Raw genomic sequence first — 16,511 nt, forward strand, 5'->3', positions numbered from 1 at the left:
GGAGTGGTCCAGCATTTCTGTGTTCTCAAATAATATATGCTGTGTCCAGGTTGGTTCATCAAGAGCTCAGATATGGCTAATTTCTCTGGCTGAGTTAGCCTGCAGTGCCTTTCATGTTCCTTGATTCGTGTTTGGGCAATGCTGAGTTTGGTGGTCCCTATGTAGACTTGTCCACATCTGCATGGTATACAGTAGACTCCTGCAGAGTAAGAGGATCCCTCTTATCCTTTGCTGAATGTAGCATTTGTTGGATTTTCTTAGTGGGTCTGTAGATTGTTTGTAGTTTCTTCATCAGCTTCCCTATGCAGTCAGTGGTTCCTTTGATGCATGGTAAGAACACTTTTCCTCTTTGGATGGATCTTTGTCTTTAATCTTGTAACTTGTTCTTGGTCTACCTCAAACAGACAAGAGTTCTTTTTCCCACCCTAGATATTCCACAGATATATAAACCCAATTTTCGTAATTTACAACAGACCTCACAATCTCTGAGGCTGCCTGCCATAGATGAAGGCAAAACGTCAGGAGAGAATGCTTCGGGAACATGGCCATACAGCCTAGAAAACGCACAACAACCCAGTGATTCCGGCCACGAAAGGCTTCTACAATACAATACTCTTGGTATTAAATATTTTTTCTGCCAACATGTCAGCCAAGAAATAAACATATCTGCCAAAATGCACTAAAAACAATGGTGTTGTCATTAACATTCAGTGATTGCGCCACATCTGTCACATTCATTCCCTGCCAAAGTTCATACAGATTCATCATCATTATTTTATTAAATGAGCCTTTGAACACTTTTTATTACAATTTACATTTTACTACCTGCTATTTTAAACAGTTTTAGCACTGTTAATACATTTTAAAGTGCTTGTGAAGATTTTAAAATAAATATTATTCCACTTATGGCTTGCATATTGATTTATGATGCTTTCAACCCCCAAGGTATAGAAATCTTTGCTAAAAGAAGTAAGCAAATTGCTCTGAACAGGATTAAGAACTGGTTCATTGTGAGTTATTTGGGCTGTATGGCTATATTCCAGAAGCATTCTCTCCTAGAAGAGAAAGCTTCTGGAACATGGACATACAGCCCGGAAAACTCACAACAAACCAGTGATTCCAGCCATGAAAGCCTTCAACAATACAAGGACTATGAACTGTTTTTTTACTTCTCTCCTCATATTATGTTTTAGTTTTTAAATAAGTCTTTAAAAACTATGGGGAGCTGGCCACCAATCAGCTCTCAATATACATCTGTGAGATTACCAATGCCAGTGGCATTTTTGACTTCTTTGAAAAACTTGCACCCATGCAATTATAAAACTGTCTTTGAAAGTTCCTAACTCTAAAAATTGTAGAATAAACATTATTTCACCACTGAATAGAATACAATTGAGAGCTACAATCTAAATAATAATAAACAATCAGGACAAGGAATTATTTCAGTCATATCCTTACATTCACAGAAACCAGAGGGAGCTAAACTGAGGACAGTATCCAGACCAGCAATAGAAAACATCACTGTCGGATGAGGTCTAAGAGACACTCAGGACAGATCCAGACAGGTGTTTATCCCAGGAGAATCAGTATTCTGCAGTCCAGAGCCAAAAATAGTTGGTTTATCCTGCGCCTTTCAAGAAGGCGCGGAATAAACCCACTATCTAATTAATTCGCTACAAACCAGGGTTTTCCTGGTTTGTACCGAATTAATTTGAGAGTGTCCAGAACGTTATCTGGACAGCCCCTCCTCTATTGCAGTAGATACTGCAATAAAGGTAGTGTCTGGATGGGCCCTCAGGTTCAAACCCCCCGTTTCAATGGATGACAATAGGACAATCGTCTTTCTGTCCTCCAAACAACTTCACAGGTTTGCTGTAAGGATAAAAGGGAGGGGTAGAATCATCCTATATTAACTTACCTGGGAACAATTGCCATTGAATCCATTGGGGAATACTACTAAGTAGAATTTCATTAAATTTAGTGTAAACCTTTTAGAATGTCCTAGTTTATTTCCCTTGTGCATATATAACATTTCAATGTTCTGATTCTTACCCGTGAAAGGTCAGAAGTTCAAAAATTCCTATATTTTTGTTTCAGGTAGAATATGCTATTATCTTTTTTAGTATACTGAACATAAACATATAGAACGAACTGATTAGATTGTGTTGTCTAAGGCTTTCATGGCCAGAATCACTGGGTTACTGACCATGTTCCAGAAGCATTGTCTCCTGACAGGCATCCTGAGAGTTGTAATTTTCCATCATCTTTCTCCCTCTCTGCCAAAGAGTGCTGGTGCCTCAGAAAAATACAACTTCCAGGATTTCATAGCATTGAACCATGTCAATTAAAGAAGGGTGCAATTCTACAATGTAGATGGACCTTAGGGCTAACAGAACTGCATTCCAACATCTGGAGGGCTTCAATTGTCCACTCCAGTCTACATCAACACAGCAAAACTGCGACTTTTTTGTAGAAAGCCCATCAGCTCTATCCGCACATCTTCATAAGACACTGTTTTAATATCTGCAAAGTACGGTAATTAGCAGATTGATTGCCCACATTCTTATATGCATTCTACTTTTTCCCAGCTAGGTCATGTCAGGAGTGTCTGAGCCATAAATCATTGTAACTATGTCTAAAAAAATAGCATGAATTAGATTGCCAGATATTAAAAGGCTGCGGAACAGACATAGCTTAGTAATCCTATCAAAGTACTTCAAAACATCAGCTACTGCAAAATGTGTAGCTATATGTTTGTCAGGGCTACATTTGAACACTACATTATCCCAATCCTGGGATAATGTTCACTGGTTTCTAGTTTTAACTGGATTTTAACAGCAGCTCCTGCATTTTATTTTATTTATGGTTATCTTCTTAGAGGTACAGCTTTGTATTATGTAAATTAGAATGGTGTTTTCACTTTTAGAAATGGGTGCAATTCATAACATGAATTATATAATTAAAACTGCAACATTCTGGTACCAAAAAAGGAAAACAACTATTAGAAAATAGTTTTTTTAAAAAAATCTGTAAATGTGACAAGGATTTGAGTACTTCATAATGAAATGCTAGAGGCAAGGACAGTTTTGATTAACAGCATATAAACAGAAAATATCGAACAGAACCATAAATATTAGTCAAGTCATGGTATCTTAAATTTAGTTTATATATTTTTTGTTGGTTATAACAACCTTCTCAGGCCTCCGCTAGTTATTTGTTATGTGTATAATTGCTTGCTGTATTATATTTGTGTATTGGTTTGCATGTTGACCTTAACTCTTTGTTGTGGGAGGGGCTACAGACCATGTGATCAGTTCTGGGGTTATTCAGGACTTAGACTCCATTTTAGAAACTGTTCAGTTTAGACTTCAGTAGAGAAGTTTGCTTTAGACTTCAATGCAGGAGCAGTATGTTAGAGACTTCTGTAGGAATAGTATGATGTACAGAAGCCATTAGACTTCATTGGACTTTCAGACTAGACAGAGACTCTATTAGACTCTCAGAACAGAGAGATGCTTTGGACTATGGACTATTGATTTTAAGAAACTAGTTCAAATCTACTTGTATCTGGATTGATAAGCAAAGTACCTGTGTGCTGAATACATAAAGTTTGTGAGTAAACCAACTATGTTACTTTTAAAGACGTCTACTTATTTTTGTTTCTTGAGAACATAATTTAAAGGCATACATATTTTAAGGGGGAGTAGATGTTTTTGGACAATTAAAAAGGATAACTTCTGAAACTCTGCTGGCTATATATATGTGTGTGTCTGTGTGTGTTTGTACATTGTCATATCTTTGTCCCTAGCAGTTCAAAGACATATCTAGGTACATCAGTTTAACAGTTGAGAAATCCAGTTGCTTTGCATGAATTCTGGTAAACGTCATTTTTCTTAAAAGGTTATGACTGAACAGGTCATGCTTTTACCAAGAGGTTGCGGCACCATTTTTCAAAAAGGTTATGACTTCTTTCAAGGTCATGCCTTTTCAAATATTATAAAATCTCCAAAAGGTTCTGGAGATTTCAATTTTCCAAAAAAAATTGCAACAGTTTGTACAGCAAGTTTGTCACAATCTCAGTAAATAATAAATATTCAGGGTTCAAATACAATTCAGAAGATGGAAGGCACACTCAGGTAGAGGCCTGAACAATATAAACTTCCTTAAGAATTCAACTTATTATTTTATGGTAAACTCTATAACAATAAGAACTTTTGTAGAACTTCTTAAAATACCAAAACAAAGCTCTACAAATTGAGACCTACCTCGATTTCTTGGTATGAGCTGTTGATCATGGCAATCAGCATGTTGAGTAAAACCACAACCATTGTTACATTGTATATTCCATACAACACATAACCAATATTCTCAATGAATTTATGATCGTATTTAAGGACAACAGATGTGACCTCCGACAAGCCAAATATAGACCAAAATAAGGTCTTGAAACTTTCTTCAACTCTGCATAGAAGAAAAACATTAATGAATTTAATTAAATGTTCATGTGATAATCAGATCTTTTATAAAAGATTTTTAAATAGAAAATTCAAAAATCCCAATGCAGACATTTAATCAAAACAAAATGAGCACAACATAACATTCACACAGAGAAACGGATTCCCCTGTGCCTTTTTGCATATTGCCAATTATGTTTGTAAACAGCAAACTGCATTAACAGAATTACATCTGACATGAGAAAGTTGTATATTGGTATTTGATGTCCATATATGCCAGGATGCAGCTTTGTATCTTAAATTAACTGAAAAAATGAAAAATCTCAAGGTCTACCAGGAAAGCATACTAGAATGTATGTATTATTTTCTTTCTTCTGACCATCTTCCACTCCAGATTCAACAATTGCTTTATAACAGAGGTTCCCAACCTGTGGTCCGTAGACCACCAGTGGTCTGCAATAACGAAAATATGGTCCGTAGCCTCACCATTACTACACTGTTGTCTCGAAACCACGCAGCAATGAGAGTGACTGGTCTTGCGAAACCCTCTTAAATTGCTGAGGCAACAGGGATGTTGAAAGGAGAGAGGCTGATTGCCCACAAAAGATTACTACTACCACATCACCTCCAGATGCTTAAATATGATTTTCTGTGTGTGAGCAGATGGCAACTACTAGATCACATATGTTTTGTATTAGAAATTAGAGCTGATGGGGTCTGTCCAATGCAATATTCTGAACCATACCTCAGATAATCAAACTAAATTTGACCGAAAAAATTAGTACCTTTTGGTACTAATGTTAGAGAGTGGTCCTTGGTCAAAGTGGTCCCTGTTCAAGTGGTCCCTGGTCAAAAAAAGGTTGGGAACAACTACTTTGTAAGAAACAAGCATTGACAGTCTCAACTGAATGGCTATGGGACCATATAAAGTCTATAATTTTTATGTTTTAACTGGCAAATGTTTTTAATTGAATGCTTATAATTGTTTTAATTGTGTTAATTGTAACTGTGTGTTTTAATGTGCTCTTTTTTTTTGGCATCTAATGGCTGCCTGCTGTAAGACGTCCTGAGTCCTTCTTTGGAGGTGAGAAGGGCGGGATAGAAATGCCTGAACTAATAAATAAATAAATGGATCATGTTCTGACCAAATTTCTACCTCAAATGCTACAGTCAGCAAAAACGAGAGAAAGGATTTTTGCTGATTCCCAGAATAATTTCCTATGATGTTTAGAGGATCTTCCAACACTCTGGATCAGATCAAGGTTTGGAGGAGATTAGAAGACTGCGGAAGGAGGACTGAATCCACAAAACTGTGCCTCTTCTCATATTCCACCACCCAAAACATTCTGTTGGATTAGAAGTCTTCCAAAAAAAATTTCTTCAATCTACAAGGGAAAACCATAGATCAGGCATGGGCAAACTTCAGCCCTCCAGGCTGTTAGGAATTGTGGAAGTTGAAGTCCAAAAGACCTGGAGGGCCAAAGTTTGCCTGTGCCTACCCTAGATCCAATTCAGAATGATGCAGACTCAAGAGTCCATTGATTCTGGTGGATTTAAGGTGTGCATAACTTTTGGATTATAGCCAGCGTGCTTGAAAATTAGTAAAGGGATGGAAATACACCAACTAACATTGTCATCTGAAAGATAAGCTAGTCATGACTATTGTTGTTTCTTCTGATATTGAGATTTTTGTAAGAGCTTAAAATGCATTAATACAGCTCGCCAAGCCAAAATAAACTGAAACTGAAAATAAAAACATAAGCAAAGAAAAAAGATAAGAAAAACTTGTATGTCAGCCTGTTCAGCCTGTGATTATGTCTAATGCTTCTGTTGATGTTCATGATGGGAATGATGTTCATGTTGATGTGTATGATGGGTATGGTGTGCCTGATGACGGGCCTGAGTTAAGTTCAGAAGGGACGCCTGAGCTGTTTCGGGAAGATTCCCAGGGCTCCAATCCTGGGATGTGACCTTCCACTGCTTTTCTCAGAGCAGCAGCCTGAAAATTATGCTGAGATTGCTCTGCCAGGTGCAGAGGGAGGTGCAGAGGGAGATGACAGTGAAACCTTGGATAGAAATCAAAGTTTTATTAAACAGAGGCAGAACTTTCAGAATCTCAGGCATTCTGCTCATTTACAACAAAAGAAAGATAACAAAGCCTTATCTAGTGGGAAAGTGAAAAAGAACACTTTCCTGTCACTTTCGGCCTTTGGAAAGGGTTTATAATGAATCATGGGATTCTAGTGCCTCAGTTGAGCCAACCTCATTAATTCATGCTGGTTTTGTTTTCAAGTGCTGCCAAGTCTAAGTTTTTGCCTGAGAATTGCTGCTCTTTTGTTCCGTGTTTTCAGGTGCCTTGCTCCATGGATTTTTATGTACTAATGGACCTGGTTTTCTGTTAAAGTCTATGGATTATCTTGGATTTCTTACTGTTTTACTATTTTTTACTGCTCTGCCTACATATATTCTACAATAAACTGCTTGCTGTTTTCACCAAGCTGGTGTGAGGTTTCAAATCAGAGGTGTTCCTGCTCTGGAGTACGACAGAACTCAAGTGTAGATATGGTCTCCTCCAATTACACAAAAACAGAATGCAGCTGGCACACTCTTTAGATTGCCTCTAATGCATTACCAGGAAACCCTTGTATTGCCCTCTTCCAGTGCACACATCCTAGGTTGAAAAACTTGTTTGCTGCTTATAAAATTGTGGCCTTTGAGAAATGTGTGATTCTCTTTCCTTACAAAATTAGATATTATTACTGCAGACTTGATAGTGAGTCTAACATAGATGTTGCTTTCTAGGTGATTCTAAAATATGACTTTCTTATTCTTAGTACAAGTTGTAGAATTGTATGAATCCTGTTACTCTCCATTATTAGAAACAAAGAGTGAACGATATATTTATATTGCTGATTTTGTATGCAGCATCTCATTGCTTACAGGAGCTTTCCTGACGGAATTCTCAGGCAAAAACTTAGACTTGGCAGCACTTGAAAACAAAACGAGCATGAATTTACGAGGTTGGCTCAACTGAGGCACTAGCCTCCCATGAATCATTATAAACCCTTTCCAAAGGCCGAAACTGGCAGAAGCTTTCCGAAGCTCTAGGTGCTCTCACTGCCTATTACAGGGAAAACCAGCTGATCCCCAACCCATCTAAAACACAGACATGTGCCTTTCATCTCAAGAACAGACAAGCATCCCGAGCTCTGAAGATAACCTGGGAAGGAATTCCACTGGAGCATTGCAGTGCACCCAAGTACCTGGGAGTCACTCTGGACCATGCTCTTACCTACAAGAAGCACTGCCTGAACATCAAGCAAAAAGTGGGTGCTAGAAACAATATCATACGAAAGCTGACTGGCACAACCTGGGGATCACAACCAGAAACAGTGAAGACATCTGCCCTTGCGCTGTGCTATTCTGCTGCTGAGTATGCATGCCCAGTGTGGAACACATATCACCACACTAAAAGAGTGGATGTGGCTCTTAATGAGACATGCCGCATTATCACGGGGTGCCTGCGCCCTATACCACTGGAGAAACTACACTGCTTAGCCAGTATTGCACCACCTGACATCTGCTGGGAAGTAGCAGCCAATAGTGAAAGGACCAAGGCAGAGACATCTCCAGCTCATCCCCTGTTTGAGTATCAGCCAGCCCGTCAACGACTTAAATCTAGAAATAGTTTTCTAAGATCTACAGAGACACTCGCCGGAAAACCTCAGCAAGCGAGAGTCCAAAAGTGGCAGGTTCAAACCCAGAACCTCAACCAATGGCTGATACCAAATGAGAGACTCCCCGCTGGGCACACAGAGGACTGGGCGATTTGGAAGGCGCTGAACAGACTGTGCTCCGGCACCACGAGATGCAGAGCCAACCTCAAGAAATGGGGCTACAAAGTGGAATCCTCGACATGCGAATGTGGAGAAGAGCAAACCACTGACCACCTGCTGCAATGCAACCTGAGCCCTGCCACATGCACCATGGATGACCTTCTTGCAGCAACACCATAAGTACTCCAAGTGGCCAGATACTGGTCAAAGGACATTTAATCAACTACCAAACTCACAATTTTCGTATTTTGTCTGTTTTGTTGTTGTTGTTTTTTTGCTTTGTTCTGTTAGAAATCTAATATAATGGCTGCACTGACACGATAAATAAATAAATAAATTCCTTACAGGAATCACCTTCTGTCCTAGACAGTCTATAAAAACTCCAAGCAAATAACAATAAAAATCAGGAAGCAAATCTGATGCTTACTAAAGCTGCTATAGAATCACAGACATTTTTAAAAGGAGCATTAAGAGTCTTCACAGATAGAGTTTCTGGACTCAAGTTCCTGAACTCTGAATAAGTATGTGTTTATATGATACATCTTCATCACTCAGTGCATGCCAAGATTACAGTCCAACAGTAAGGTGCTCTTACTGCCTATTACAGGGAAAACCAGCCGATTTCTAATCCATCTAAAACGCAAGCATGTGCTTTTCATCTTCAGGACAGATAACCATCTCGAGCTCTGAAGATTACCTGGGAAGGAATCCCACTGGAGCATTGCAGCACACCCAAATTACTGGGAGTCACTCTGAACCTTACTCTGACTTATAAGATGCACTGCTAGAATATTAAATAAAAAGTGGGTGCTGGAAAAAATATCATACGAAAGCTGACTGGCACAACCTGCAGATCACAACCAGATACAATGAAGACATCTGCCCTTGAGCTTTGTCACTCTGCTGCAGAATACGGATGCCCAGTGTGGAAAACATCTCACCGTGTTAAACTGTGTCTCTTAATGAGACATGCCACATTATCACAGGATGTCTGTGCCCTACACCACTGGAGAAATTACACTGTTTAGTCGGTATCACACCACCTGACATCCACTGGGGAGTAGCAGCCAGCAATGAAAGGACCAAGGCATTGACATCGTAGGCCAATCTCTGTTCTGATATCAGCCAGCCTGCCAATGCCTTAAATCAAGAAAGCTTACTAAGATCTACAGAGATACTCACAGGAACACCTCAACAAGCGAGAGTCCAAAAGTGGCAGAACCTCAATCTATGGCTGATACCAAATGAGAGACTCCTTCCTGGGCACTCAGAAGACTGGGAGACTTGAAAGGTGCTGAACAGACTGCACTCTGGCAACACAAGATGCAGAGCCAACCTCAGAAATGGGGCTACAAAGTGGAGTCCATGACATGCGAGTACAGAGAAGAGCAGACCACAGACCACCTACTACAAGGTGGTCTGAGCCCTGCCACATGCACAATGGAGGACCTTCTTACAGTGACACCAGAGGCACTCCAAGTGGCAAGATTCTGGTCAAAGGACATTTAGCTTAATGCCAAGTTCTTTGTTAAAAAAAACTTTGTGTTTTTAAATGCATTTTAACTGTACCCTCAACTCACTTCTGACACAATAAATAAATAAATAAGTCCAACAAAACAAAATAAATTATTGGTGTCTTCGTTTTTAGCCTTGTACCTGAGGTTACCTGGGATGCTGAATCAGAAAATTGCATTGTATAGACTGCATCAGCTCTGGTTTCTTTTCTACAGGTGAGCAGACAAAGAGTAGTATATGGGATATGTTTTACATCCCAAAAACTAGATCCAATAGGGGGGAAATTGGTGCCATTCTTGGAATCAGCAGGTTTAATATACTCAGAAACAGGGCTAACATTTGCGGCACCAAAAAGTGTGTTGGCCAGTATGTGTGAAACAGGTTTTTTTTGTAACTTTCCATCACTTAAGCAGCCTTCTCCAACCAACTGCTCTTCAATTTTCACCATTTCTAGTCAACATGGCTTAAACTAACTTAAGAGTTAAAGTTTTATGCATTTGAAAGTACAAGGTCAGAAAAGGCTGACCTGGCATAACTACCTTTACAATGGAGATTACATGACAAATGAATTCAGCATTGACATAACATTTTCTGCAAAGTGTGTTGCATGCAAAAAAAAAATCATTGTATGTTTTTCTGATCTAGCAATAGGTTCAGTATAATTATACTTCTACTTCTTAATAAAAAAAAATCCCAATGGTGATGACAGTTTGGCAGTGTTAACTTTATATACATCCACCTCTTCATGCAGTGATACAATGAGCACTATGGCATGTCTCTCAATTTTCTTTCCCAGCTGTAATAAATCTTAAATATACATAACTGGATTCTCCAGTATCTAAGCCCCTTTACTGTGTCTCTCCCTCCCCTTTGTTATTCTTCACCATTCTCTATTTTTAACTGCAATTTCCTTTGGGTACCAGCCTGTTTTTACCAATGTAAATGTGTACAGTACTGGGGTCTGAATCCATCCCAAACAACTAAGTGATCTGTCATTGTGATGTAGCTGCAGGTGTAAGCCAATCTTTTCTGCAAACCTCCAGCTGATTGCATCAGAAATGGAATTCAGGGGGATCGTTTTGCCCTTCCTATTGCATAAAGATAGATTGTTACTTACGTAGTAAAAGCAGCATTTACTTTGGCTCCAAGATAGTAGGAGTACAGTATGAACATCCCAATCATAAATGCAAGGAACACCATAATAAAAAGGACCATAAACTTGAAAATGTCTTTCACAGTCCTTCCCAGTGAAATCTGCAATGGGCCAAAACTCTCATTTGCAGGCAGGATATAAGCAATCCGGGAGAAGCTAAGCACAACAGCTATTGCATAAAGACCTTCTGATATGATCTGCGGATCGGACGGGAGCCATTTATCTCGAGCTGGAAGAAATGACATTAATGAGAAAATCCCTTTTTAGCCCATTTTTCATTATGCTTTCAAAAACTAAAATACCTCTCTGGCAGTTAGATGAGGATACCTCTTTATAAAGGCAAAATATTAAGTAACTAAATTGTTTTTTAAACTAACGTTCAACTATATTCTGAGCAATGTTTTGTACATAACATCTCCTGTTAATCATCTCCTTTCCAGACTACAGCGGCATCAATGCATACTTGGTAGAAAAAGACATATATCTCAATAATGTTTTCACATATTTTAAAGCTCACACTGCCTTCTGTACATAACTGTGGTATAATGAAAGACATCAAAGTGCCAAAACCAAACTAAGAGTAAACAAACCCTTGCATCATACAGCTAGTATTAATATGAAGTCATTGCTTATATATATAATATAGTTAGTTAGTTAGTTAGTTTCCTTAGAAGGATATGATTTTTTAAAAATCAACACTGCAAAACTTTTGAAGTTACCATAAGTAAAATATTCAATGTCCGGTGGAAGTGTGACCAAAGAAAGGGTTGGCTCTTGAATGTTGTCGTCCACATATTGCTGTGCTTTTGTAGCCTGCAGGAATGCTAATAGCCTGGCTGTGAAAGCAGCAATGAAAATCGATAACATCCCAAAATCCAGAACATTCCACAGCTGCAAAATATATTCCCGGGGTCCTTCTAGCCAGAGCTCCTTGCACTCAGACCACATCATACCTGGAAGAAAAAAAGTAATGCAATGAGATTACTAAAGCCCAAGTAATTTCCAAGGTGGTAGCTAGTTAGCGCCATTAAAGTAATGCAGAAAAATCAAGAAGAAAAAAATGTCTTGTGGCCCCTTTAAGACTAATACCAGTATGTTTTAATAATACTAATCATAAACTTTATTTATATCCCACCACCATCTTCCCGATCGGACTCGGGGTGACTTACAAGGCACTCCAGGGTGCACATATAACACACAACAGGTAAAAAATGTACAAAAGTATAAAATAAGTCACACAAAATTATAACAAGAACCCCCTTCAACACATGTAGCATAAAATCAAAATAATCAATTTTATTATGTTTTCCTGGGCATAAGGTTTTATGGATTATATCCCCATGCCTTCAAATGAATAGGGTGGAAATATCTGAAGAGTGTACACATCAAAGTAGAAGGCCACAGCTCACAAATGCTTGTGCCAAATAAGATTAGTCTTTCTTGTGTTTCATCCCTGAACTGTACAAGTTTTTGTGTCATCAAGTTTCTAGTCCTCAGTGAGTAGCTAGACTAGAGACAGGGCTAAGCTCAGGGATTCCTTTCCCCACATCCCGACGCATGTTTCCCAAAAGTGCTTTGTCTTTGTTTTTACTGAAACCACAATCTCCTCCCCCTTTGATGACGTTGTAATAGAATTCTGTGAGGGAACTTCCTCATAAGTTTGAACTGCCCTGGAAAAGCCATGCGGTCTCCACCATGTTTTAGTTTTTCTGCTTTTCTTTCTCCCAGTGAGGATGCATTTTGCCTCTGCAGGCAAAATGTAGCTGCATGGATATATATTTTTACCTTCTACCTTCTTTAGAATATGAGATTTAATAAACTAGTTACCTCCAAGACTTTTCTATCAATAATGTATATCTTTTTACTTTAATAAATATTTTTGAACCCATAGTTCTGGCTCTGCAATCCTGAGCTATCCTAAAGATTAAAAGGTTATCCCTTCTCACCACACATAAGTTTCTGCTGGTTATGGAATTCATCCTGGTACTATGCTATATTTTGGTGGAATTGCCCTAACCGAGGGTTATTTTTGAGCCTAACAGCTCAGATCCCCCAATGGTCTTTATCACAACAATCTTTACTGTTGGGACTGCAGTATACTATACTTTGTAGCAGTAAGTTGGGGTTATTATTTACTTTAATTGGGGACTCAAGGCAGCTAACAATGATATGACCCAATACCGTACAATAGAATTTTTAAAATAGACAAATACATACATATTAATATAAACATTAAAACAATTAAATATTTGTGTTATTACTTTAAAAGGTAATATACCAATAAAATAGAATTAAAGTTACATTTAAAAACTAGGGAGCTCCTCCAAATCCCACTGAAAAACATCCTCTGCAGCATGCCACTCATCATTCCCTAAATGTGTTTCGGAAGACATGTGCCTTCTATACCTGCCTGCGAAAGGCAAGCAGGGATGGGACCATCCTTGTCTCTCTTGGAAGGCAGTTCCAAAGCCAAGAAGCTACCACAGAAAAGTCCCTCTCCCTTGTTCCCACCAAATGGACTTGAGAGGGTGGTGGGATAGAAAGAAGGCCCTCCCCAGATGATCTTAGTGTTCTAATAGGTGAATAACGAGAGATACGGCCCTTCAAACAACCTGGACCTAAGTTCCATCAACTCAATCTGAGTAGTCATGCAAAGGACTAAACTGTCAGACTGGGAGCTCAAGTGTTACACAAGCAAGAATAGTTCATATCTCAGCATATATGCTGACCTACAGTTACACAATAATCGGGGGCAAGTCCTGAAATGCTCTAGAATGGATCTGGATGAAATGAAGGTCCACCTCTGTTGCTTTCACACACTCCAGTCCTAGCGTGTGAAAGCAACAGAGGTGGAGTTGAGATGGTCTGATGGACTGAAACTGATTTGCCCTGGCTAGATTGTCACTCTTACCTATCCCACTGCATGCATTGCTGCAGCAGCTCGCCAGACAGCTCCTGACTGTTGTGGGGTGTCTTTGCTGACATCAAACAACCAAAGAGAAGGAGTTTGGGGGGGGGGGGGCGGAGATCTCATGACCATTGTGCTCTGCCATTATAAAACGTAACGGTAAAGATTTTCCTTGACATTAAGTCTAGTCATGTCCTACTCTAGAGGGTGGTACTCAACTCCATTTCTAAGCTGAAGAACCAGTGTTGTCCGTCGACACCTCCAAGGTCATGAGGCCAGCATGACTGCATGAAGTGCTTTTACCTTCCTGCAGAAGCAATACCTATTGATCTACACCAGGCATGGGGAACCTTCGGCTCTCCAGGTGTGGTGGACTTCAACTCCCACAATTCCTTGAGGCCAAGGTAAGCCTTTGGGGTGAATGCCGAGCCTCAAGGAATTGTGGGAGTTGAAGTCCACCACACCTGGAGAGCCGAAGGTTCCTGACCCCTGATCTACACACACTTGCATATTTTCGAACTGCTAGGTTGGCAGAAGCTGGGCCTAACAGCGGGAGCTCACCTCGCTCCCCGGATTCGAACCACCAACTTTTTGGTTAGCGGGTTCAGCAGCTCAGCGGTTTAACCCACTGCACCACCGGGGGGGGGGGGGCTTCTGCCATTATAAATACCCAATATTTTATAACATAACATTACTGGAGAGACGGAGCCATTGGGAAATAGCAACCACTAGATTCTAAAAATGAAACAGTTGTTTATACATTCAGCCGCTTCCGACTCCTTGTAACCTCATGTACCAGCCCACACCAGAGCTTCCTGTCGGCCATCCGTTTAAAAGGGGGGGGGGCTAAACTGAAATCTCCTAGGAATAATCCTGCTAAAAGTTCAGACCCAAATATACAGGGATGGGTTATAAAACAAATTATACATCACAAAGCGAGGGGAGTGTCATTTTCAGACAAACACAGGATCACAAGAAGAAAACATTATCTTCTATAAATAGTGAGAGTTGGCTAGAAGAATAAACAATTCTAAGACGCTTTTTGTATCGCACACAGAGAAAATGAGATAAATAGTGCCTCGTGATTTGTAAAATGTCCTTTGAAGAATAATTGACTGACTTGCAAACTGATTCTTGAGGATAAATTGCACATATATATTCAGCACTTCTTTATGTATTTGTCTTATATCTTGCCTTTCCTCCCAAGCTGGGAAACATGATGGCTCAAAATGTGAGTAAAGCAAAATACTTCTCGATTGCAGCAGGACAGCGGCATGAAAGTGCACGCACATGTGCACAATCCACAAATCTCAGGAATAATTAGTCATTCTGGCATAGTTGAGAAGCTGCCAATAGTTACAGACACCAAGAATGCGGCAATGGGCCACCATTAATGCTCCACTTTGCATTCAGTCTCAGAGCTATTCGTGAAGATAGGAAGCGTTTCAGCAGAGAATAATTCCAGCAGAATAGGATATCCAATGGCCATATTGACTGGAAATCTACAGAACCTGTAGTCTTTAAAAAAAATAGGTTTTCCGGGCTCTGCTTTATCCCACCTTAAGGTGAGAACAAAACATGTGGACACCACTGACTACTCAGCCTGATTGATCTCATTAACATCAAATAGTAGCTGATGAACATAAACACCTCCTTCCTTTCTTACAGGAAAGTCAAGCAGAAAGTATGTAAACACTAGGTAATCACAGAGAAAAGAAGAAAAGCCGAGGGGATTTTAAAGGCTTAAATATACTCCCAAGCTTTTGTGAAAAGAAGCAGTAAAACCACCAGACCTTGTTGAAGTAAATTCTAAAAAATATTGTCAATCCTGCCTAAATATATATATATATTAAAGGAGCATTTAATCAGCTGACATTTCCTTTTCATCTTTTTAGGATGTAGTTCAGAAGACAGCAGGAAGGAATGCTTCTTCCCAAATGACCTGAGTATCGACCCAAGCGCTGTAATGTATGAGGCTTGTTGCTGTTCATTTGTTCAGTTGCTTCTGACTCTTCCTGACCACATGGACCAACCCACACCAGAGTTCCCTGTCAGCCGTCACCACTCCCAGCTCTTTCACAGTCAAGCCAGTCACTTCAAGGATACCATCTATCCATCTTGCCCTTGGTTGGCCCCTCTTCCCTTTTCCTGTACAAAAAAACCTGGCAAACTCCTCATCTCCTAAAAATTACATTTTACAATCTGTTTTCTGAACTGTAATTGTGTTGATTTGTCCAGTTTTCTGCTCAGAGGTAAAATATGCAACAGTTGTGGTGAACCACAGTTTTATACCCAAGTCATGTTCTGTGTACAATTTATTTAAAAATAAATCAAACAATGCCAAAAGGAAGCGATATACTTACCAAGCACCCAAACCATGATCAACATCTCTGTCCAAGAAAACTGTGTCGTCTTAACCCTAAAGATCTGTTTAGGGTAATCAACAACGGTCTCGTTGGGTAATACTGTGATGCCTTCAAATCTGTCTGAGGCATTGAATACTAGCAGCCCCAAGAAAATTATAAAGGATGCTGCATGTGCCACAAACTTCATGAATGGACTTCGGAGAATTTTTCCAAGCTGAGAAAGCAAAGCAAAACATGGTTTGTTCGTTTGAATGAGGGTTCTCATTTTCAAGAAATATT

At 39.5% G+C, this 16,511-nt stretch overlaps 1 protein-coding gene across 2 annotated transcripts in view; it reads right to left on the bottom strand.

Moving 5' to 3' along the window:
* Positions 1–16,511, bottom strand: part of TRPC3 (transient receptor potential cation channel subfamily C member 3) — a 95,023-nt gene that overhangs the window by 12,326 nt on the left and 66,186 nt on the right. For both annotated transcript variants that reach the window (XM_060778993.2, XM_060778992.2), the window contains exons 5-8: positions 16,230–16,446; positions 11,678–11,911; positions 10,923–11,187; positions 4,266–4,461 (exon numbers count right to left, since the gene is read on the bottom strand). In XM_060778993.2, coding sequence (XP_060634976.2) covers positions 4,266–4,461; positions 10,923–11,187; positions 11,678–11,911; positions 16,230–16,446 — 912 coding nt within the window. The remainder of the gene's footprint in view (positions 1–4,265; positions 4,462–10,922; positions 11,188–11,677; positions 11,912–16,229; positions 16,447–16,511) is intronic.

This window comes from Anolis sagrei, chromosome 5, assembly GCF_037176765.1.
Source record: "Anolis sagrei isolate rAnoSag1 chromosome 5, rAnoSag1.mat, whole genome shotgun sequence".
Classification (NCBI taxonomy): Eukaryota; Metazoa; Chordata; class Lepidosauria; order Squamata; family Dactyloidae; genus Anolis; species Anolis sagrei.